Here is a 23837-nt window from a genome sequence, read left to right as displayed (position 1 = left end):
AAACAATCTGATCTGTCAAAATGCAGATTTTTCAGTATCAATGCAATGGGTCCAGCAATTGTTTTCTGCCAGAGACACAAGGATCCACGGTGGTCAGATGAAGATTTTACATCTTTAGGGAAGGAAAACTAAATGAACAGAAGAAAGCCTTTAGCGTTGTGTGAGCTTACTCTAGGTTACTCTTACTCAATTACAGTACCTTATTTCCTTGCATATGAATGTGAGCTTGTGACAAATTGGTGGCAGCTGGCAGGTTTACAGATACTCTGCCACTGTCCCTGTGAGAACTCCGCTGGAAGTGATCTTTTATTCCCAGATAGATAAGGCTAGCAAAGTGTTCCTGACCTATAATAGTGTTGTAGCCCAGGCAACCAAGGAGTATTCACCTGATTTGTAGAGTAGGGAGGTTTACATTTTATTTATTTATTTATTTATTTATTGTCCACATCTGGGCCAAATTAGTCAGGTTTTTTTTTTTTAGGTTTTCGTCAATTATTATTTTGGATGTGTCATATCAAGGCATTGATCTGCCAGAAGTTGAGCTCATTTGTATTTCTTTCGTTTATTCATGGCCATTGCTGCACCAAACTGCCTGTTGAATACTTGTTCAACAGGCTAGTATGTAGCTAACTTACAATTTACTAATAATTTAATTACTAATTTAATTATTAATTACATAATCTGTTGCATAGCCATTGGAAAGTACCTTTTGTGAGTTCATGAACTTTGTCACAACAAATTATTGTTGTTATGTGATACATGATTGCAATATATATGTTTTTTTGGAAACTTGTCCCAGTATTACTTGACAGGATTCAATCTATGTAAAGTGTAACTGAGATGTTATAATCTGATTCAGTTATAGCCACCAACATATCTCACACATATCAGTGACTATTGTCTAAATTAATTTATCTCTCATTTTGCAGTTACAAGCTTAGTCTATTGATATATGTTCACTTGTAGGATAACCACAACTCTTGATCCTTGCTGTGCCCAGCCACACCCATTATATTTGAAAAACATGACTCATGCATATCCTTTCCCAGAATGGCCTAACCAAACATGGAGCATTTATTGTTTAGAGATGTATTGCACGAGGCTATAACCTGCCTTGATATGTCTACCAAATGTGTCTTTATGGAGAGGTTCATAACTTCCCAGAGTAATTTCGCATTTCTAGAAAATTTGATGTGTATGTTAGGGATTGCCTCCAGATGTGTATTTAGGTTTTCTAACCACTTTGTCTCTGACCATGCAAAATGTGCAGATTTTGTGCTAATCAGCATTTTCTCATCTTACATTTTCTCAGGCACAATATCAGACTCTGCGTATGAGCTTAATTTAACACCCATTTGACTTGCAAGCATAAAGATATACAGATGGGTGACAAATTAAAGAAAAAACCTGAATAAAGGAGTTGAGAAACAAAATCAGATTCTTCCATACAGGTGTACTGCATGATACAATTAAGCAATTACATCCTATCATGCTCTGTACCATGTATAAAAATGGTAGGGGCTTCAGTTTTTGATGTTTTATTTACTCCAGTTTGTGGAGCAATATGTGGTTATCAGTGGCACCAGATAATATGCATTTTAAATGTAGTGTGAGAATTGCTCAGGGATTTCTCCTCAGACCATTATTAATTTGTTGATATATTACTGATTTACAGTATATTCTTCTGCTGCCTAGAGGGAATACTATTAGTGTCTTTTTTCTTTCAGGAGGAAATTTTAGCGCCCTAGCAAGTGATCCCAATTTGATATGAAAGGATGTTCTGAGTCAGAAGTTGTTTTACAATAAATAAATTAATAAATGAATAAATAAATTGAAAACAAAAAATGATGCTCATGAGACTAAGGAGAAAAGACACCTTCAATTATCTGAAACGACCTCAGGTTGGTTAAGAAAAAGCCAGTAGATCTACTGATTATTTTCCAAGTAATCGTATTGTGCCTAACGTGAGATTTCAATTTCAATAGCCAATTGTGTCCCGCAAAATGTATTGAGAAAACACTTGCACATGCGCACTTTCCAATACTATTCCGATTAACTAAACGCACACAGTAAAATTTAAAACTACAAGTCCCTGAGAACATCGCGTATCACTGGCTACGTCAATTACTTGACTACGTATTTTCGGGAACTGTAGTACAAATAATTACTAGTACCAGAGCTAACACGGTACTGCGCTGATCCTAAGCATGTTTACATATTGTCACCTCAAGATATTACCACTACATCCCATGTAAAATATCGAATATACCATATAACTGAAGATTAAAGACATACCAAATAGCCATCGTTATTTAGAGACTGCAATTCCCTTCACTGTGAAGAACGGTGAACCAGGAAGTATAGCCGTGGTGTAGTCCAAAACATAAGGCGATATGGAATGGACTGAAATCTTAGTTACAATTTAACGGAATTGTAACATTTTAAGGGACATTTCTAAGGATGGAAAATTTAAAAAACCAAGTATTAATGTACCTAACGTTATTGCTTCTACATCCAGCGTTAATTGTGACAGAGCAAGTTCTGAGCCAACATTCTGGTTTACATTCTAGTGATGACGCCGGAGGTAATGGGGGACCAGAACTTATTAGTAATACAGGCGACGCTAAACAAATAGCAGCAAAAAACGACATTGAACTTTCTGCCAACCAGCGTTTGGTTGATGGACAACCGGGGTCAACTAGGTAAGAGTAACCATAACTTGTGTTTGCTAAGTAAATACGACACGTATGCGTGTAATGGATATCAGATAGCAGCTAGTGAGTTACTGACGTGTGATCCGCTGGGCAGGAATTAATGTGCATGGAAACACGCAGTTAACTTGGTTAAGAATGCGGTCATTGACAACGTCAGTGTCGTCATTCGAGAGGAATGAATCTTGACCTGCGTTTTGCTTCCTTACCTGTGCTGTCTTATCACGTTTTGCTAAGTAACTTTTCATTTGACGAAAAGAACATAAATTAGCTGAGGGCTGTCCATTTTGTCAACCAGTCATCATCACATGTATCAATATGGTGAAGTATTTTTAGCCATAGGCTCTTTAGTGCAAAAGCAGTGCTAAGAAACAAATTGTTTGGAATGATGGCCAATATTTCCAATTGTATGGGAACTGAAGTCAATATTCAAGTAGCAGAGAAAGAAGTGAGGCTGAGCACAGGACAAGCCCCTTTTTAAAACGCTGGTATGCATTTTGCTCTTCTCCCAATGCAGCAGGCTTAATGACACTGAAAATCCCAGCAATGAGTCACTCCACACCACAGCCGTTGCCAAGGCAACTACCCCTTCACCTCCAACCCCCAAGCCCATCCTGCCAGTGCAGACCGGGGTCAAAGCCCAGGAGGAGGAGCAGTCCAGTGGGATGACCATCTTCTTCAGCCTCCTGGTCATTGGTGAGTCTTGTCTGTGGGTCAGTGTGGCTCACCCCCCCCCCCCCCCCCCCCCAAGGGGCACAATGCAGTGAAACACAGGGAGGGGGAAAATTGAGGGGGAATACACTCCCAGAGTGAGCACTCAAAAGCTTCACCCAGAGCAGCTATATCTGGCCTATGAAACAGTTATGTCTCTATTCAGCTGGACAGCAAGTGAAATTTACCTAGAGTAGAGCAAAAGGTGAGACAGATCATGGCTTGCGTATTGTCCATCCTGGATAAACGACCATGTACCAAGCCGTACTGGAGTGGCAGGGAGAAAAATGTTGAGTCTAGTTTCATATCCAAGGGAAATGTGAAATTTAGGTTTGCTTGCCTTACGAACACCTTCATTTAGACAACAAATGGACTGCATGTGTCAAGATTTATTTTAAAGTTTTTTTTGTGAATAAATATATTGAAAAGCTCATGTTGACTTAGGGCTGATTTGTTGAATGAGAGCTGTGATCTTTTTGATACATAATGAGGTCTTCAGGGATAGACACTTAAGCAGTTCACTGAGGTGGATATTCCTCAATCCCATTAGATACACCTGCTCATCAGTCTCATGTCATACTTATGAATTGCTTGTAAATTCACAAACATGCTCTTCTCTGGGATTTGTGAAAATGAACGTACAGTCTTGTAGTCATTTATTTTGCTTGAACAACTGATACAACAAAATAGCGTGGTAATTTTGTGGGAGCTTCTTATCATTTAACTGGACAGTTTGCAGCAGCCTAGATTCCTGAAAACAAACAAGAAAATTCAAATACATTTAAGAAAGTTTTCAAGACTCTATCTTACTAACATTCACAACCTAAAAACCAAGCCACCCTATGGGACAGAAATATAAAATTCATAGTTGATGGATAACAACCATAACATACAAAGTATTATTGTTTGTATGCTATATTCACTCCATACTATAATTGTGTCATTTTCATATTGGCCTGAACTTTTCATCCCTGTGTTTTCTGTATGATTTAACAAAAATAACAGAACAGAGCCATCATCACAGTTTTTTTACTGAAAAAATGTTGTTGGAACTAATTTAAGAGGATTGTATGTTAGGTCTTAGATCTAATCAGATTAACTCCTGACTGGGAGCAGTTTTTACCACACTGCTGGAAGTACAGTACGATTTATGTATCTTGTGTTAATCACATGTCTAAAGCTTTCAGTTCAATTTGGCTTGAAATGAAAGGCATCTGCAGGCTTTCCTTTATGTTTGCACTGATTAGCTTCAATTAGCTTACTATTTTCGATGTCATCTACTCAGAAAAATTCCATTGCAGATGATGTCAGTGTTTGGCCTCATGGCTGTTGAGCCCGTTTGACTTAGGGGATGCCCATGTTCACATTTATAGGCTTTTCCTCAACCTTTGCAATGCCCCATGTCAGTTATATATGTAATTACAAGTATATCAGGTGATTTAAAATGGCATAGGCAGAAGTACGTGCCACAGGCTACTGATGGACATAAAATGAATGTAATGGAGCTGGACAAATCAGCTGGTAGAAGATCCACTGGGAATTGAAAAAGTTGTCTCTTATAAAGGTGTGTATGGAGCTGTTCAGTGTGGGGTCTTCCTTCCTTTTCATTTGCGCTTCTGAGCCCAGCACCTTACTAACTGGATGCGACTAACACTTGCTGCGTAGTCACATATGACTCAACAACAGACAATGATGTTTAGCAAGTTTTATTTATTTTACCTGGAAAATCAACTTCATCAGATCTGAAGATTGTCCTTGCTGATATGACTTACCTTACTGCTTAAATTACTGTTCAGTTGCAGATGGGATCAAGAAATGCCTGTTGGGCATTTGTTGATAATGCAAGTTGCATGTTTAAAGGAAGGAACCAGGAAACCCTTGAAGGCTTGATGTGACATGCAGTCCAATTAACCAGGAATGTACACATTTGGCAAAGCAATTTCCCCCAAGTTGACAAACTTGTTGGGAGATTTAAAAAAAAGAAAAAAGCATTATCCAAGCAGAAACTTTTGCTGCACAAAACTTCGAAGGACTGTTAAATGCCTTTCAGCAAGCACCTAATAACAACTTCATAGCATGGCACTGTAAAAATATGCTAGATGCCACATGTCTGTGGTTCTAATTACCACATTGAATACAGTAGGTGAAAGTATGCAAACATTGCTTTCAAGTCATTGTTAATGGAAACTGACTCATCAATGTCGATATCTGGAGAGGTGTAATGTGATAATTGTGTAGCGTGCAATTGAAGATAGGCTATACTGACCTGCTGAGAGATGTCTGAAAAGCAGGTATGAAAATGGCTTTGGAATAAGTAGCTGGCCTCTGTAACACTGAAAGTCATATGTTCGCATTCACATGATTCTTTCTGTCTTTCCCCAGGTATTTGCATCATATTGGTGCACCTTCTTATAAAGTTCAAGCTGCATTTCTTGCCAGAGAGTGTTGCAGTTGTGTCTTTGGGTAAGTGCAGGGGCTGTTACATGTACTATGTGGTTATATTCCTCAGAGGTGGCAATTGATTTCCTTCTTAATATTTCTCATACGTTTTTAACCCAGTTATAAGCATAAAATTGTAATAAATACTGTTCAGGAGACAATTGACTATTACGGTGTGGGGGTGTATCCTGCACTCATTAACATTCATATCTGTAAAACACATCATATGCAAACCATTTCTCATTGCTAGGTTAGAGCCGATTAGAGCAGATTTCCCCCAGCAGGAACATTACACTACCAGACAAAACGAAAGAAAGCAGCGTGAAGGCTTTACCATCATTATAAAACCTGAAGATTCTGTGCTTAATAACACTGTAACACTGAGCTACTGCGCACTAACATTTTACTCTACAGCAGTCTGAAACTCTGGACATTACACCTAAGTAAAGAAAGGCTTTGATTCTACATGGCCAAGCTTGAAAACTATTTAATTATTGCTAGCTAATGGCAGGCCTACTTTCTGTTCCACTGCGCGTCTGTTCTGCACTGGGTTCTGAGTGAAAATGGGCAGTGAAAATACTAACTGTAAGGGCTGTTGCAATATTGCAGTGCCTATGGGCTCCAGAAATAAAACCCATTTCTTGCGGGTCCCTTAATTTTCTGGAAAATAAAAAAGCATATGGCTTTCTCTCAATCCAGGGAAGGGGCAATGCTTAGGCATTTTCAACTTGCCTTGCCTGCACAAAACAGTAGCATGCGCATCATTTACATATTGCATGTAGGAAGGATTTCACTGGGCTTAGCGTTTTTGCAACACCCAGTTAGTCTCAGCCACTGAAAATCTGGCATTTAGCCAAGGGGAAAAGCAAGCCAATTTTGGCACAGACATTTTTTTATTTCAAGAATCATTTAAAAATATTTCTGAGCTGTTAGCGAATACAAAAAAGGTATTAAAACAACATATCTGCCAAGAATTCACAGATTTCAGTTTCCTGGACCTTTAAGTTCCTTTCAGACTGTACAAGGGCATGCAATTTGAGAATTGTAACTATATTCAAACCTTTACTTCCTGTGTGTTTTATGGAGCATCAAACACGGGCTTCCTCTTGCCAGCAGATGCACGAAGGCGACAGCTAGATAACAGAAGTTTATTATTCAGGAACATGGGAACATTTCCTTCCTTCACTCTGTTCTTTGTGCGTTTCCGTTTCCTGAGTGCCCTCCTTGTCTTTCTGCTTCATTTAATTAACTACTTTTTCAGAGTGGTGAAATTTTAGACATCCATCGATGTCACAGATGTCATATGTGAAGTTGTACTAAAGTAGTACAATACCACCTGTAATGTGTCTTCTAAAAAAAAGAACTGAAAATGGATGCGATACACGAGAAGACAGGAAAATACTTAATTTTATACTTAACAAAATGTTAATTTACCCAATTGGATTTTATTTCCCAAGCATTGGCTGCTTTTTAAAGCTTGTTATGTTATGTACTGTATCTGCTGGTTTGTTTATGTCCAACCCCCCCTCCCCCCCACCATTAGCCATGCCATGTAGATGCCTCCCCTCATTTTTGAATGCATAATTAAAGTTTGCATCGTTATTAATGAAATGGTGGTCTAAATGTTAATTGAATCTATTTTTGCTTCTGTTCATGTGTTATAGGTATTCTAATGGGTGCTTTCATAAAGATCATAGAGTTTCAGGAACTGGCCAATTGGAAGGTAGGAGTTTTCTTTTAAATCCCTGAATTACTGTTAATTTTCATTTATGCCTCTTCCTCTGTGCAACACTGCCAAAGAAAAGGACAGCTGTCTTTACAAAGGCCATGCATCTGTGGAGCACTCGCTGTGATTGCCTTCACTGAGCTCTTAACGGGAGGGTCTTGTGGATTCTCAGTCTGCTGCCTGCTTGCCTGCTTGCCTCCCACAGCACGGTGCTCCTTTTAGCATTGGTGATCCATTTCAGATTTCAGTGACCCCGTTCATAACAGACACAGGCTGGCCAACACGGACAGCTGCAGCCTAGGGCAAGTGAACCAAGGGGCTATGAACCATTTCCTGTAGCCTCGGGGTTTGCCAGATTCATTTTCTTTATCAGTGTTAGTATGCAGTAAAAAATGAGAAAATGGTTATCTCTATCAGGTATCAAACCCAGACAGATACACTGATTGAGTTTTCTTGCTGTGAGGTCTGTCATGGAAACCCCATTGGCAGTATAGAGCTCCCTGGGGTTTTTCTGTATAATTCCTTCCCAGAGAAAGATTGTTTGCGGTGTTTTACCCTGGCTTCTTTGCGCCACTCTGCCTGTCTTTCCGTACCCCTCCCTGGTGGTACCCTGTCCCAGTCCACAGGCTTTAATTAACATTCTTTCCAGGAAGCAAAGCGGTGAGGCTGGGTATCTCTGTGCTCTGCACAGAAGTGACTATTGTTCTGGGCCTGGGGGCCCGGTGCTGAGTCCCAGGGCCCAGTAACAGGAGACGCACGTTGGCTCATCGGCACGTTGTCCCCGCAGCAGCTGCAGGGAGGAAAGCAGGCGAGCCCCTTTCCAGCCTCGGCACTCGCGTGTTTGCTGTGATATTCTGCACACTTTTACAGGTCTCCTCTGTTTTGTTACGGGACTCCCAGTAATATAGAAAATAAATGTTGAAGTGGAAGTGGCTCCACAATGCTGTGCTTGTGCACTGGACGTCTCAAAGATGGTCAGCAGTGGCTGGGGAAGCCAATGCCGAACAGAGAGGGAATTGTGCTTGGAGCTTTGAGCCTACAACACTCTGGAGGACACACGCTTTTAGTTCATTGACTTCATGATTCTGTGTCTGAGTGGGGACTGTGTCGAAAATAGAACTGACATACACAAGATGGTGGAACTGAACGTCATTTGTCTGACACTGCTTGATGATGAATTTATGTGTTAATTGTTTGATAGGAGCCCTTAGTCAGAGTGGTTTCCTGGGCTGACACGTCGCATGATATCAATGGCCACAGCTGAATAATTACTGAAGCTGTTTGTTTTAAACACATCGCTGCCGGCTGCCGTGAGTTATCAGGACATTTCCCTTTGACTGTGCAAGCCAGGCCCATTTTGCTACTAAACAGTACGGCTGTCCCACACGCTACTCTGTTAAGTTCGGCGGCCTTTATGTTTTAGGCCTGACTGTAGCCCTTATTCTGACTCCCTTATGTAACTCCCTTATATAATTTTATCAGACTTCATGAACCCAAGGTTCATAATGCAGTGACTCAGTCCTAGGTTCTATTGGTATTTCTGGAGATTTGGCCAGGAAAAATGGGGGCTGTAATTTTTGTAGAAGCATTAAAGCGTACCAGACCCCTGCTGTCTGCGCACACAAGTGGTGTGCTACTTTTGATTTTGCACTGCTCTGTTTAAAGTGGGGTGGTCACTCACTCTCTCTCTCTCTCTCTCTCTCTCTCTCTCTCTCTTTCTATTTCTATGTCTATCAAAAGGTCAACTTTCATTATTTTATTTGCTGTCTGTTTAGTAGTTTTATCTGAACTTGCTCCAACTGCATTTGAATAATCTCTACTTCTTTATGAAGAATATGAATTGTGTTGCTTTATTATGTTCTCGATCCACAAACGGAATCATAAAAATCTCCCTCATTTAGAGAGATGCCTTTTTAATTGTGTTCTCCTTTTCGTACCACCTGTTTTTCCCATGCGATGCCCTGTTGCAGCTCTGCCTAAGTGAGGAGCATCCACTGAAACACACACACACACACACACACACACACACACACACACACACAGAGTCTTGCTTCCATATCTCCCTGCTCCTCACTCATTCTCCCCCCTTCTTTTTCCCTTTTCTCTGCATCACTACCCTTTCTGTGGATTTTTCCCTCTCCATCATAGCACAACTACTGTAAAGCAACAAATACTAAACATATTTTATATTCATTTTGGGCTATCACCCAGCTTGCTGCTTGGCCATTTTAACGGTCTAATTTAGCAGAGACTGTGCATAATTTGTCAAAAAAAAATCATGATAAAGATGTAATGCATTAATTGCCAATAGCTAATAGGTTTCTGTTCATTGCCAGGTTTTTTTTCTCTTTGGAACTGTAGAAAGATAGGGTTCCCACAGGGGCAGAAAGCTGCCTCAGACACAGAAATGCAGGGTGTGTCCTTTGTAATGTTGTGTATGAATTGTGTGCGTTTCCTGTTCTGTGCATTAAGCTTTAATCGCCCTTAGTGACTTTTGTTTACTTTAGCTTGAGGAAGTTCTGCTTGGTGTGGCCACAGTCTTTAAAATGGTAGTATAAATGGTAGTATGAATAATATGGTCCTCTCAATCTGCAGAAATACAGCCATTACAACTACATTCCTAACATGTCTGTCAATCACCCTGCATATGTAGGATGATTTTAAGGGGAAGATTAGTAATTAGTTAGACTCCTAAAGACCATTCTTCTCACTTTAGCTGCTATTTTCCACAGAAACTTAATTAGCTCTTACTTAGTGCAGTTCAACTATTGTTTTTGCCCAGTTGCATCACATGTAATGCCCTTTTGTCCAGTTTTGAATGCCTCATTTTTCACATTTTTATGTTTGCTAATGCTCTGTGTATTGTGAACATACCTATTGCTAATACTTGTCTTAAAATATGCATTTTATGGTTATGTACACGCATAGGAACAAATACATGTATTTGTTTCCTTGTGTGCTCACATATGTTAATTTTATCTGTGAGGAGAACTTGAAATGACGAGCAAAGGAAATGAGCCAATGAGAAATTGACAAAAGTTTGTAGCATGATTCTCAGGGTTGGCTCCACGTAATGAAGCTGTCCAGTGTCCAGTGTTTCTGGTTCATAATATGTGGATCAATGTGGACCAGGGCAGCTGGGCATTAGCTCTAGGCATGTGACACCAGCCTGCTGTCTCCATCCCAACCTGGGAGTGCATTCTGGGATGTGCTCTGATAGCAGGCAGTGAGCTCTGTGAAGTAGGATGCACCCGGACCTGACCTCCGTCGCTCTTGCCTTTCAGAGTCTGCTGTTCTGGAAGGACCTCTGATAAGAAACTTAGTTTAAGTTTAAAATAGATTCACCTCCCCAGTCACAGCCATATTTGATATGCACAGCTCCATTTGCAGATGCCTTGTCTCAGTCCATAATGGCAGGGTCATGGGTCAGCTGCATGCTGTATCTATTTTTACATTAGTAAATGTGCTCTGTATAATAAGTGTTATGTACTGTATTTTTACAGTATCTGTTTTTGGCATTATTTATTATTCCTTTCAGGTTCATAGTTTCAGAATTTTAGATTCACACTGATAACTCTTATTTACTTATTGTGATATTACAATATTTTGTTTTACATTATGCTCTGTGACTGTGCTTCTGTGCTATTTACACTTTGCCACCAGCACTTTTGTTGTCTTTCATACAGGCTACAGAAAATGTGCTTTGATTATTATGTACTGGTTTTTCATATATAACTATGTTTATTTGGAAAATTTAATTTGACAAGGCTACTTTGCTGGGCATCTAGAATCAGTGAAGCCATATTAGATTTTTGCTAATTTGCTGATTATGCTCATAGAGATATCTTTGTGTCTGGCAGGAAGAAGAAATGTTTCGACCAAACATGTTTTTCCTCCTCCTGCTTCCACCCATCATCTTTGAGTCTGGGTATTCCCTGCACAAGGTGAGACTTGAAGCTGCTCATCCAATCAATGGCCATCATGGCTTATCCTTATTATGACACCACACGTGACAATAATTTAATGACAGCCATCTTTCTGCTTGAAGTCAGAGAAACATAATTGAGAATGGAGTTTATTTACTGTATGTTAAAGAATCTTTGCCTTTCTAAAACAGCACCTCATTGAAATACTTCCTAATGCAGTGGGAGGAAGAATAATGCTTTTTTTTTCTTTCCCAGGGTAACTTTTTCCAAAATATAGGATCCATCACCCTATTTGCTGTCATTGGTACAGCCATCTCTGCTTTCATCGTTGGAGGAGGCATCTACTTCCTTGGGCAGGTGAAGTATTGCCATTACGTTTTGCATTTTGTTTTCAATAAACAAACTGTGTGTATGTGATGCAGTGTGTGAAAGTGTGGGGTTATGTGCTCTTGAGTAAGTAATTACTCAACCCTTGTGTGTCTGTCTTTCATGTAGGCAGATGTCATTTACAAGATGACTATGACTGACAGGTAAGAATGCCATTTTAACAATAAGGTGAGTTTGTACACAGGTTCTGAGGTCTCCTCTGATGGTGAAGGGCAACAGCAGTCGCTGTCTTCTACGTTATGTTTTTACCATATTTTCTGGTGAAGGGAATAACACAGAGGGTCCACTTGGTCATTAGACAGTTATGGCTCATATTGCTTGACTTCCCAGCCACATCACTGGTCATGTAATAGAAGAAGGAGGGAGGGGGCTCCACCCTCAGAAATTGGGGTAGATGAATGTGACCTTGGTGTGCGTTATCCTCTGTACCCATTCTTAAAGCCACTATTGGAAATATTTCCTATCTGTACATTTTTCTGTGTGGGAATTAGTCTCACCCCAAACACTCTCCCTCTACAGCAGTGGTGCCCAATCAGGTTCCATGAAGGGCTGAGGTTTTCATTCCAACCAATCACTACTCCTGCTGATTTCACAAATTAACACACTTTCAACCAGAGAGTAGGGAACTAATTGTGAAATCAGCTGGTAAAGTGAATGATTGGGAGGCAAACCTGCATACTCTCGCTCCTCCATGGCACATGATTGGGCATCACTGCTCTAGAGGATCTGGAAAGGGAAGTTAGCTTGGTTTGGAGTCCCATGTACACAAGATCATAATTTATAAGAAGTAACTGACCATTGATTTGTAGGAAAAGCATATCCCTGAGATTTATATGGACTTACCTCACCACAGTGTCAAGCTCAATGGTACCCTAAAGTCAGTAGCCCAACAAGTGGGGCTAGTGAAATAGCAATGTAGCATGTAATTGAGATGAAATGAATGAGTGACTATCTGCCAGTTGATAATTCTTGGTTTTGTGTATATATATATCATGCCTGGGCGAAATGTATTTGAAATGCATTAACTCTTTTGATGCTACTTAAATTTGTAAAAGCTCTTACAGGACCCTGAGAATAGTTACTAGCCAAAACATAGAATCAAATGAAGGAAAAGTTTGTTTTAATTTTTCTGGTGTCTAAAGGGTTAAAGTATTTTAAGATTTGACCCAGTGGTGAGATACGTGGGTGTTTTTCCTCATAACCTTCTTTCCCACAGTTTTGCCTTTGGCTCACTCATCTCAGCCGTTGACCCTGTGGCCACCATCGCCATCTTCAACGCGCTCAACATTGATCCCGTTCTCAACATGCTGGTGTTCGGCGAGAGCATTCTCAACGACGCCGTTTCCATCGTGCTCACCAAGTAGGTGGCCTCTCCTACAATCCTCTCCTTCCAGACCGGAGGGTGCCAAAGTTCTGGGCTGGAGACCCACGTGTAGAAAACACGTCTGTGCCCTTTTCTTTCCTGACACTCATTCGTGCCCCAGAAGTGCAACTGCGGCCATCTTTTTTTTTTCTTTTTCTCTGAAAAGAATGACCCATTTCGCAACGCCACACTTGTATTTACTTTACCCATCTGAGAACTGAATGCAAATGAAGTGTTAACGTGCTAAAGAGACTGACTTGCTCAGGAAGTGGTCTTAAGAGACGCACCACTTTCAAAATGCCGTTGTATGTGGTTTACTTATTCTGTTTGTTCTTCTTATTCATTTGGCCAAAAGTGGTCCTGTGAGTATGCTCTCAGTTCAGCTCTTGATGTTAAAAGGATGTGGGCAGCTTCACTTAAGTTTCCAATATGCAATTTCCTCCGAGTGGAAAGCCTACAGGTGTGAAACTTGTGTACTGAACCACTCATGCCGGGAAAAAAAGAATTGCAGAGGTGTAAATCAGTCTGGCGGATGGAGGTCAACATTCATGTCTTCAACATTTTCAACTTTCATTCACTTCCAGTGCTCAAAAGAATCCATAGAGAGGTGTTATCATTTGCATTGTGCCGCTCTTGTGGCCTTAAGGTATTTATGCAGTGTGCCCACCTCCTTATTTATACATGCCTGTATAATGTATAAATGCACGTACTGTTTTATTTACACAATACTGCAGACATTCTTAGCGGGCTTTCAGACAGGTATACGTCACTAGCTGTTCGAGGCAGGTGGATGAGGTCAGTTACTTCACGGTCACCTGTTCGGTGGGGTGAGAGATACTGCCCTCCAGGTGACTTCCGCCTCACGCTCGGTGTGACTCACAGCTGCGGTAAATGACGCAGCAGATTCCTGTCACGGGATTAATGGACACCTCAACTGCACGTGTGCGGGAAAACTCATTAATAATGCATTCATGAAGAAGCTGGCTGTGAAAGAAAGACAGACGCGCTGCTCGAAGGAAGGGCTCACTTTCAATTTCAGCATTTCCCCCTGTCGCAAAAGCAATGAGAAACAAAGCCTTAATGTGTGTGTGACTTGTTTGCAATAATACTACGGCTACAACTACTTCTACTACTGCTACAGCTACTACTACTACTACTACTACTACAAATAATAATAAAATAATAATAATAATAATAATAATAATAATATAGCAACAAAAAAAGGACTGTATTACCAGTGGCGCTACTACTGCAGCTCAGGAAGAATAGACACTCCCTCGCGTGTGTAGAATTCTTGCTGAAATATTCTCCCTGTGAGAAATGTAGCTGTGGTAGATTTTCCTGGTACAAATTTGGTGCCCCCTAGGGAAACAGTTGAGCAAATGAAATGTGTGTGACCGAGCATAGATTGCTGAGGTGTTCTCCTCTTTGGATTACATGTTCATGTCTGCATATTGTGGCATCGTAAATAACATCGCAAAATGAATATTAGTGTTGCACCAGTGCCACTTTTCTTTGACAGATTATGGTACTGAGCACTGTGTAAAAGTATTGGCCCATGAGAGATATGCAGTATTGCGTAAGGTTGTGTGGAAATGCACATATAGCCTCAATTAAAGCCAGAGTGCCCTCTGATTGCGGCACCTGTTGACCCTGTGACCGAGCGTGTGGTCTGTGTTTTTGGACAGCACGGCAGAGGGCTTCGCTCGCTCAGAAAACTCGACGGTGACGGGCTGGGAGACCTTTACGCAGGCTCTTGGGTACTTCCTGAAGATGTTCTTCGGCTCCGCGGCACTGGGCACGCTCACTGGGCTCATCTCTGCCATTGTATCCTCTCAGGCTGGTTGTGTGTGCAAGAATTAGAACATCACCGGATGTGATATTTCAGCACAGTCTACTTGATATTGTTTCCTCTGATATGTCAAAAAACATATCAGGTGAAGATCATAGGATTGTGACCAGAAAGCTGTAGTATAAGGTATAATGAGCTACAGGACACCAGTATGAGGAATAACATGTGACAGGGCACTGTGATGTGAGAAATGTTAAAGGGCTAAGTAATATGAGTGTAACATGGCACAGGGCCCAGGTATAATGAATAACATACGAGACGCTTGCAGGAGGAATAATATGTTGTGGGACAAGCATGAGGACTAACATGTTTAAGGACACTGATGCAAAAGATAACAGGCTACAGTAAGTGTAGCACTATGAGAACTAGCATGTTACAGGATGCGTAGCAATAATATGGAATAACGTTACAGGAAGTGTAGTAGGAGGCTTTCGAGAATGAAGGGTTACTGATCTCCTTAAGTCTTCTCAGAGCCTCAAACACTTTGACCTGAGGAAGACGCCTTCCCTGGAATTTGGGATGATGATAATATTTGCTTACCTTCCGTATGGTCTGGCTGAGGGCATCAAATTGTCTGGTGAGTCTGTACACTTCACCCCTAACGAAACATCATTTTGCGCATCACAACAGGAAAAACTGAATGTGTTGTCTCTTGTATACGGGTAAGCAAAACACGAAGCTCTGATCTTTCAAGTTAACTGTGTTTAAGGGCGCTCTGAAGGTTTTGTGTTTACTGCCTGATTGAACTAACTGTCACTCTGATGTTTTTATCGACCCATTTCAAATCCCTACACCAGGTGAGCATGTGACAAAGTTAAGAAATAAAATTTGATGGACTGTAGCCCTCTGGGGCAAAGATTTAAGAGCCTGCCTTAATAGATGGGTAGAGTTTATGTGGAGTGGTGCTTTCAAATGTAATAACTGGTATGTTCTCTGGGTTTATGTTTCTCTGTCTGGCTGTCTTTCTTTAGGCATCATGGCCATCCTGTTTTCTGGGATTGTGATGTCACACTACACCCACCACAACCTGTCCCCAGTCACTCAGATCCTCATGCAGCAGACCCTGCGAACTGTGGCCTTCATGTGCGGTCAGTCCTTAACCCTCTCTGCCTGTTCTCTTAATTCAAATCTTCTTTCCCTGCTCCTCTCTTTTTCTCTGAAATGTGCTCCCCTTTCCTTTTGTTACTGCACATATTCAGTTTTTTGTCTCCTCCTCCTTTTTTTTTTAATGACCCGAGCAGTTATTTTGTAGGAAGAATGATGGCCAGTGGGGAGAACCCCGTTTCTATACTTTTTGCTGTGGAGTGGAGTGGAGTGGCTCTTTAGATTCTGACCTTACGTTGCACAGTGGTAATGTAATGCTCTAAGGCACACTGTTCTGAGAACTTGAGCAGATGCACAATGGAGAGATTAGCTGGGGTTACATCATGAGAACAGGACTACATGAAGCTTACTTTATAAGCTGCCGGTTTGCAGAAAAGCTGGCAGCCCAGGGACATTGCAGCCAATGCCTTTTTGCCTCAATTAATTGCTGATGCTGAAGGCAAAATGTCCACAATTTATTTGATTTATTGATGGTTTTTTTTGGTGAAGTTGGGTGTAGTATTTGGCTAGCCTTTAGGGAAGGTTTTCATCGTGAGAAAACCAAAAAACGATGTCTGCTGACTGATCTTTTTTTTTTCTCTGCAAAGATGGCAGTGTACGAGCACACAAGTATTCTTTGGTACAAACACAGGCTTGGTCATCAAAATGCTTGCCAAATTCGTTGAATCAATTGTTGCTGAGGTATTTTCCTCCAGAATGTGTTGAGATAAAATGATCTGTTACAAGGCTCCCTTTATTAAATTTTACAGCTCCCCCTCGCCCAATAACAGAACTCAAATTGCAGTATGTTCTAGTTATCTGTGAAAAGTACAAAACATTTCTCTCATAAATGTTTGTTTACTCTCTGCTTTACCATATTTAGACTTCAATTCCTAGGTGTTTGTGCCCTTTGGCAGCCGTATAACATTTCTGTGATGCAACTGTGTTGTAGTTGGAGGAACGTGACTGGGAAATGATACGAGAGAGAGACCACTATACAGTTACTTTCTGGATCCATGTTACCGAGCTTGTGATGTGCACCAGTATACCATAGAGCCTTTTATTAAGAGAGGGACTTTTTATTAAGAGAGGGACTAGAGCCATCACACCAGGTTCATGCCCTGTGGGTGACAGTTTTCTGCTGTCTTTTCTCTCTGCAGAGACGTGCGTGTTTGCCTTCCTGGGCCTGTCCATCTTCAGCTTCCCGCATAAGTTTGAGCTGTCCTTTGTCATCTGGTGCATAGTAAGGGCCTTTCAGAATGACCATGCACTCCTCCATTTCACGATTTCATCATTACATTGCATTACATTACAGGCATTTAGCAGACGCTCTTATCCAGAGCGACTTACACAACTTTTACATAGCATTTTACATTGTATCCATTTATACAGCAGTGCAGGTCAAGTACCTTGCTCAAGGGTACAACGGCAGTGTCCTTACCCGGGAATCGAACCTACGACCTTTCGGTTACAAGCCCAGTTCCTTACCCACTGTGCTACACTCCGTCCTGATTACATACACCTTCCATGAGTTTGCCTTCCTGGGCCTGTCCATAACAAGAGGTGGTCTCTTTTAATAACCAGGAATTTAATGCCAGTAGCCTCCTTTTAGAGTACAGATGCTGATCTTCAACAACAACTGGTCTTCAAATATAGTTTTACCATATGCTGTCATGTCACTGCTGTTCCAGCCAGTTCTGCACTGTCAGAATTGCAGCTGTACGGACACGCCCATCATCAGACTGTATTTCAGTCGAGTCTCTCCCTGATGGTGGCTTGTAGCCTGAGGTGCTTATGCAATGGGAACCCAATGAACCTTAGGGTTTAGACCACCCCATCCCCAGGGGGGGGTAAAGCCAATGGTGTCCCACCAGACTAACTCCAGTCCTGAACATAGCCCAGACCCAGACAGGCTATAGGGCTCTGCCTGTGCTTTGTGAGTGCTGTTGCCTGCTGAGTCACTCAGAAGCCCCATAAAGATGAAATTGAATGAGGAAGTGCTTACATTGATTATGGTAGACTGTAGGGTCCAGAGCTGACCCCAGTGCCCAGTTTTGCTCTGCTCATTCTCTCCGCAGGTCCTTGTGCTGGTGGGTCGAGCAGTGAACATCTTCCCTCTCTCCTTCCTGCTCAACTTCTTCCGTGACCACAAGATCACACCTAAGATGATGTTTATCTTGTGGTTCAGTGGTAAGAACATGCTACTTCTATAAAAACAAGGCTATAAATATGTAAAGGAAATGGCTTATTGGTTCAGTCTGTGTATGAGGCATCCCTCCACGAGAACGGTTGTGCAGTGCGATGAAGTCCTTGATAAGGGGTCTGAAACTATAGAAATTCACGCTGCTTTTATGGTGTGCCCTGAAGTGAGAATGACTTGAGCGCAAGCCCAGCTGCTGTTGAAGCACGAAGCATAAAGCACTCAGTGGCCACTTTATTAGATACATTAGATAGATATTGCAAATTGCCTACTCTCCTCCAAACAGCGTATAATGTGGCTGCAACTCAGTATAAAGCATGCAGACATGGTGAAGAGGTTTAGTTGTTTGACATTAGAATGGGCAAAATGTGTGATGAAGTGTTATTTTTTTAAATAACAGGAACAATTATGAGATGTATTTGCTATGTGTATGTATATTTAAGATGTTGCGTTAACGTAATACACAGATAACCACTATTATGCATGATAAAATGACAAATTAACTTGTATACCAAATATGATATAGTCCAGTTATCTGTATATTAGAAAAGGAATAATACCTGAAACCAAACTTCTGTGACGTAAATCCTGTCACGTAAAAGTGACTTTAAAATGAGTTTATATCCTGTTGAAATAAGAGGATCTATAATATAGAGGGTGTTTTGATTCCCATTGTGAGTGGTGAGGCTTTTTCATGACATTCAGTCGACTTTGCAAAAGCATACTTTAATGATGAGGTGGTGTTTATCTTGCTGTCATTTCTGATTTCTGAGCCTCGTGCTCCTCTGCATATTCTCAGTGCAGCCGAAGTGAACAGCTTGGTTTCCTCCTGAGTTCTGAAAGCAGCTCCTGGGGTGTGGGAATATGTTGTTAATATGTTACAGTGGCTTTGGTCCCCAAGGGTGTTGTAGCAGCTTCAGTAGTTTAATGAGGAAGACTGCTCCACATAACAATCACACAATTCCTTGTGAAGTTCTAACAACATTACACATTTAAATGGAAATTCACCACAGTGATTGACATGTTTTAAGTTTCATGCTTTTAAAAAAAATTGTCTTTAAAACCCTTCTGAAATAATGTGTAACATGAGTAACCTGTATAACATCAGTAATAAAGATGTAGGAATGGTGGGGAAAAAAAGCTTCAGAGGATTTGTGAATTGCTCACCCAGTGCAGCGACTAGGGAATAAGGTAACAAGATTGCCAGTCTGAAGTGCTTACTGCCAACAGGCTGTCAGTGCTCCCTAGCTACACATTAATTCAGAGAAAGCATTGATAGAGAGGTGGAAATAAATGGCCAACTCTGACTGCTCTAACTTTATTGGGTGTTATAACTGGTTCGATCACGGGTGCAAGGGGCAAATAAAAACTGCCAAATAAGTGTGGGGAATGTGTAGGGAAACTCATATGATGCTCCACCCCCCAATAATCTATCCAGGCCTCCGTGGAGCCATTCCTTATGCCCTGAGCCTCCATCTGGGCCTGGAGCCCCTGGAGAAGCGTCAGCTGATCGGAACGACCACCATTGTCATCGTCCTCTTCACTATCCTGCTGATGGGCGGTGGCACCATGCCCCTTATCCGCCTTATGGACATCGCAGAGAGCCAATCACATCGCAAAAACAAGAAGGATGTCAACCTCAGCAAGACTGAGAAAATGGTGGGAGTGCTTCTTCATACTTGTGTTCACATTGAAGTAGTGCATAAATGTGATCTATTTGATTCACATTTTATGCAAAGCTGTTTGTTATTTCCATTAAACAAGGTGTAAAAGTTGTAATATTAGCCCATAAGTAATTGAATAAGTAAAAAATAGTCACTGTCAGCATTATTACCATTGGAGAGAAGCTGTAATAATAGTATCATTTCATTGATTTTGTAAACTATTGTATGAAAAAATAAGAGGGTTCTTTTCCCCCAACAATGTTCGCATGAATGCCATTTGTTTGGAAGTTATCATTTTAAGATTGTGCAAAGGTAAAATGCAAATGTTAACTGGTTTTATTTTGTCTATCTAGATTTCTGTCAAATTGTTGATTGGCAGGCAACAATGAGCTGGTTTGAAAGGGATATTCATATCCTCTGCATGTGACAGCTTGAGTTTCTTGCTCATTATGTTATCAGCTGAGGATAATGGATAGTTTGTGAAGTTTTATTGCCTTCAGGGCTAGATTGACAAATATTTCAATACTTTTAAAAAGACTGACGCTTTAGCATTTTATCCTTTAATGTAATATGTAATAGTAATGTCCTCTGACTGGTAAGTTGATGAAGGCCTGAAACTCGCTTGTTAGGTATGCTGCTCTGTCTGAAACGTTCCGTCTTATTTTTGCCTCATTCCACCTTGTCACATGCTGTTTCCTCCCGCAGTGATGTCATGTTTTGATCTTTCTGCGTCACGTTGTCTTTAGTGAATTGGGCGGTGGGAATTGCGTTCAGGTGTGGGAACGATGTTGTTTGTGCGTATGTGGGCGTGTGTGTGCATGTGTTTCAGGGTGTTTTTTTCTATAATCTGGCCCCCAGTGATGAAATGAGCTCCCTGTGACTGTCGGGACAGCTGAGTCACTCTCCATCTTCTGCCGCAGACTGAAAACCCACTTGTTCAAATCGCTTCTTGGCTCAGCAAACTCTGGCTCTTTAATATCATAGACTGAGCATTGTCCTAGGGGTAAATAAACCTGGACATACTTATGCTACATTTAAATCCATTATGCTATTGATGGCATTTGTAAAAGGTTTGCTTGATGACACTTTCTCTTGGTTGTGATACTAATAACTTCATTACTAATAATATCATTCCTGCTCCCTGCTTAACATTTTTATATATGTACTTTGCAAGTCCTGGATAAGAGCATCTGCTGTAAATGGCTAAATGTTCATCTCCCTCCGTCGCAGGGCAACGCCATTGAGTCTGAGCACCTGTCTGAGCTGACAGAGGAGGAGTACGAAGCGCACATCTACCAGCGTCAGGACCTAAAGGGCTTCATGTGGCTGGATGCCAAGTACCTCAACCCTTTCTTCACCCGGCGCCTCACTCAGGAGGTGAGGCCCAGCCCCCCGCTGCCTTCCCAGTGTCCACTTCACTGTCCCCTGCACCCTCCCTATGTTCCCTCACGCACTACGTATTTAGACTGTGGTATTAGGCTCATGAAAGGTCGCTTGTTGTATAGTGAAGAAGTGAGAACACTTTCGAGCCTGGTATGAACATTAACATCCAAGTATAGCAGTGAAGCTCCGTAGTTTCTCTCTTGGCTTGTAGAAAGGGAAACCTCACATTCACCTGTCCATCTGTTTTAGGACCTGCTGCACGGCCGAATCCAGATGAAGACACTGACAAACAAGTGGTACGAGGAGGTGCGCCAGGGCCCTTCAGGCTCAGAGGATGAGGAGGAAGAGGAGGCGGAGCTGCTCTGAGGGGGTGCTACTGATACAGACTTCCACAGGAAAAGATGGGACTGTACCACTTTTACAGATGAACCCTGCCCCCCTCCACTGGAGCAAACCATTTAATGTGAACCAAAATGATGAATGTTTGAAATGAAGGAACATTTAGAAAGTCACACTGTGAAGACCTGACACAACTGGAGTTTATTTACACAAAATGGGCACACATACTAAATGTAAGACAGAAAAAAGAAGGGAATTCTCTCAACCAAAAAGAGCAATATTATTGCAACTTCCTGCATTTAAGTAATCTTTTTTATGATCTTATTTCTGTGTCAATATGACACTAAGTACCAATGAATGTTCTGGGCTGATGGGCTTTGAATCTGGGCTGTGGATTTTTGTATTTTATCTTTTTTCATTTGTATTTGTGTGTTGATTTATGTTTCCTTGGACAGCAGTGTAGATTTTATAATATTGTCATATTTCCAGGGAGTGCTACTTAGTAAAAGCTGCACACTGCAGGATGTGTCAAAAAATGAAGGGAGGTTTTTTTTCCATTCTGCCTGGGGAATTCTGCTGGAAATAATGGCATATCCATGAATCACATGCTATTCAAATGACAGTTTAGGGAACGAGTGGTTGGCCCCTTGTGATTCATATAAAAGCCATATTTGTTGCTGTATAATATTGCTGTAAAAATAACCTAGGTTCAGAACTGTTGTGGATTGATCACAGAGCACCTTTATGATGTAATTTCTATTAATTTGCCTGTGGTTGACCACAATTTGACGAATGTCAGTTTTCTTGTTTAACAGTGAAAAATGTTTCATGATTATTTAATTATTGCACATAATAATCCTCCACATGTGTTAATTAGTTTTGCTTTGGATTCCCTTTTTCTTTAAATTGTCTTAAGTATCCGTGTTTTCCTCACCACTAGAGCTCACACGCTGGTGTGGATGTTTGGGATGTCCAATCAAAACAGTGCAGCGAGGTAGAAGTCTCAATTTGATATTTATGGTGAGGGGAGAAGCATCAGGATAAAGCAGGAGCCATTTCACTGGGTGTCTGGATGCCACATTCATAATGCATAACGCAGCCAACAGTTTAATTTTTTTATGAGCGTGATCAGTTTTCATTCATTCTTATATGATATGCAAATCTACCCTTTGATACATGTGTAATACTGTTTACCAGAAGTGGTAATCCAGTGAATCTTACAGCTTGTGGTTATAGATATTGCTTTAATGTTGGAGGTCTGTGCTTCTGGGAAGTGGACATGATTAACTTTTCTTAGGCCCTCCTAGCTTTTCAATGATGAAGTCAAATACTGAAACTGTACTCACATAACGGTAATGTCTTCAGCTGTAAGAATAAAGACACACTAATGCACGCTGTGTACTTTCAAGTATTCTTATTCTCAGCATTTGTTTTTTTGTCATTGCATATTCGCATGTAATTTATGGAATTATCTGAGCTAAGACTTATTTAATATCTTCAGGTCTATAATTAGTTTACAATTTTTTATTTTATGAAGTAATATATATTTTAGCTAATGTCAGGTATGTCAGAAAAAACAGTATTACCTTTGCTTTTGGTAGCACTGATTTTCATTTTTGGTTGAAATGGTTGCAGAATGCAGTGGCAAAGTGCCCAGTAGAGGGAGCCGAAGGTACCTTTTTGTAGTCCCGCATCTGATTTCTAGCACTTCCAATTTTAACCATATATAATCCTGATTTTATACTGCTCAAAATTTTACAAATCCTCAAGTCCTTTGCCTTATACACACTCAAATTGCATACTGTGACACTTTTCTGTCCCTGCTAAACGCCAGGGACACATAACAGTAAATGTGAGTGGAGATGACAAAAGATTCATCTCTTAACACAGTGTGAAGAAAATGAACTGTTTTATAATATCAATATATTGTATTTATTTCAGATGACTTTCAGATAAACTGGGAAATGCATCAGGAATTGTGTGCTTATCAGATTCACTTGGTCATATTTCAGATTTGGACCTAAACAAGAACAACTAGACAGCAGCATAGAAA

At 40.9% G+C, this 23837-nt stretch overlaps 1 protein-coding gene across 1 annotated transcript; it reads left to right on the top strand.

Moving 5' to 3' along the window:
• Window positions 1–2343: 2343 nt before the first annotated feature.
• Window positions 2344–23177, top strand: slc9a8 (solute carrier family 9 member 8). Its single transcript, XM_035382841.1, has 16 exons — window positions 2344–2702; window positions 3229–3407; window positions 5805–5885; window positions 7526–7584; window positions 11448–11531; window positions 11769–11870; window positions 12009–12043; window positions 13117–13260; window positions 14952–15090; window positions 15587–15692; window positions 16087–16203; window positions 17359–17441; window positions 18277–18388; window positions 19837–20057; window positions 21293–21439; window positions 21695–23177. The coding sequence occupies exons 1-16, from the start codon at window positions 2461–2463 to the stop codon at window positions 21809–21811; spliced, it is 1968 nt and encodes a 655-aa protein (XP_035238732.1). The 5' UTR covers window positions 2344–2460; the 3' UTR covers window positions 21812–23177.
• The last annotated feature ends 660 nt before the right edge of the window (window positions 23178–23837 follow it).

Source organism: Anguilla anguilla, chromosome 11 (assembly GCF_013347855.1).
Source record: "Anguilla anguilla isolate fAngAng1 chromosome 11, fAngAng1.pri, whole genome shotgun sequence".
Taxonomy (NCBI): Eukaryota; Metazoa; Chordata; class Actinopteri; order Anguilliformes; family Anguillidae; genus Anguilla; species Anguilla anguilla.
This window is presented reverse-complemented; position numbering and strand designations above follow the sequence as displayed.

Coding starts and splice junctions, on each gene's coding strand:
- slc9a8 (XM_035382841.1), top strand. CDS start 2,461: ATGGAAAATTTAAAAAACCAAGTATTAATGTACCTAACGTTATTGCTT. Junction 2,703..3,228: donor GGACAACCGGGGTCAACTAG/GTAAGAGTAACC, acceptor CTCCCAATGCAG/CAGGCTTAATGACACTGAAA. Junction 16,204..17,358: donor AACTGTGGCCTTCATGTGCG/GTCAGTCCTTAA, acceptor TTCTCTCTGCAG/AGACGTGCGTGTTTGCCTTC.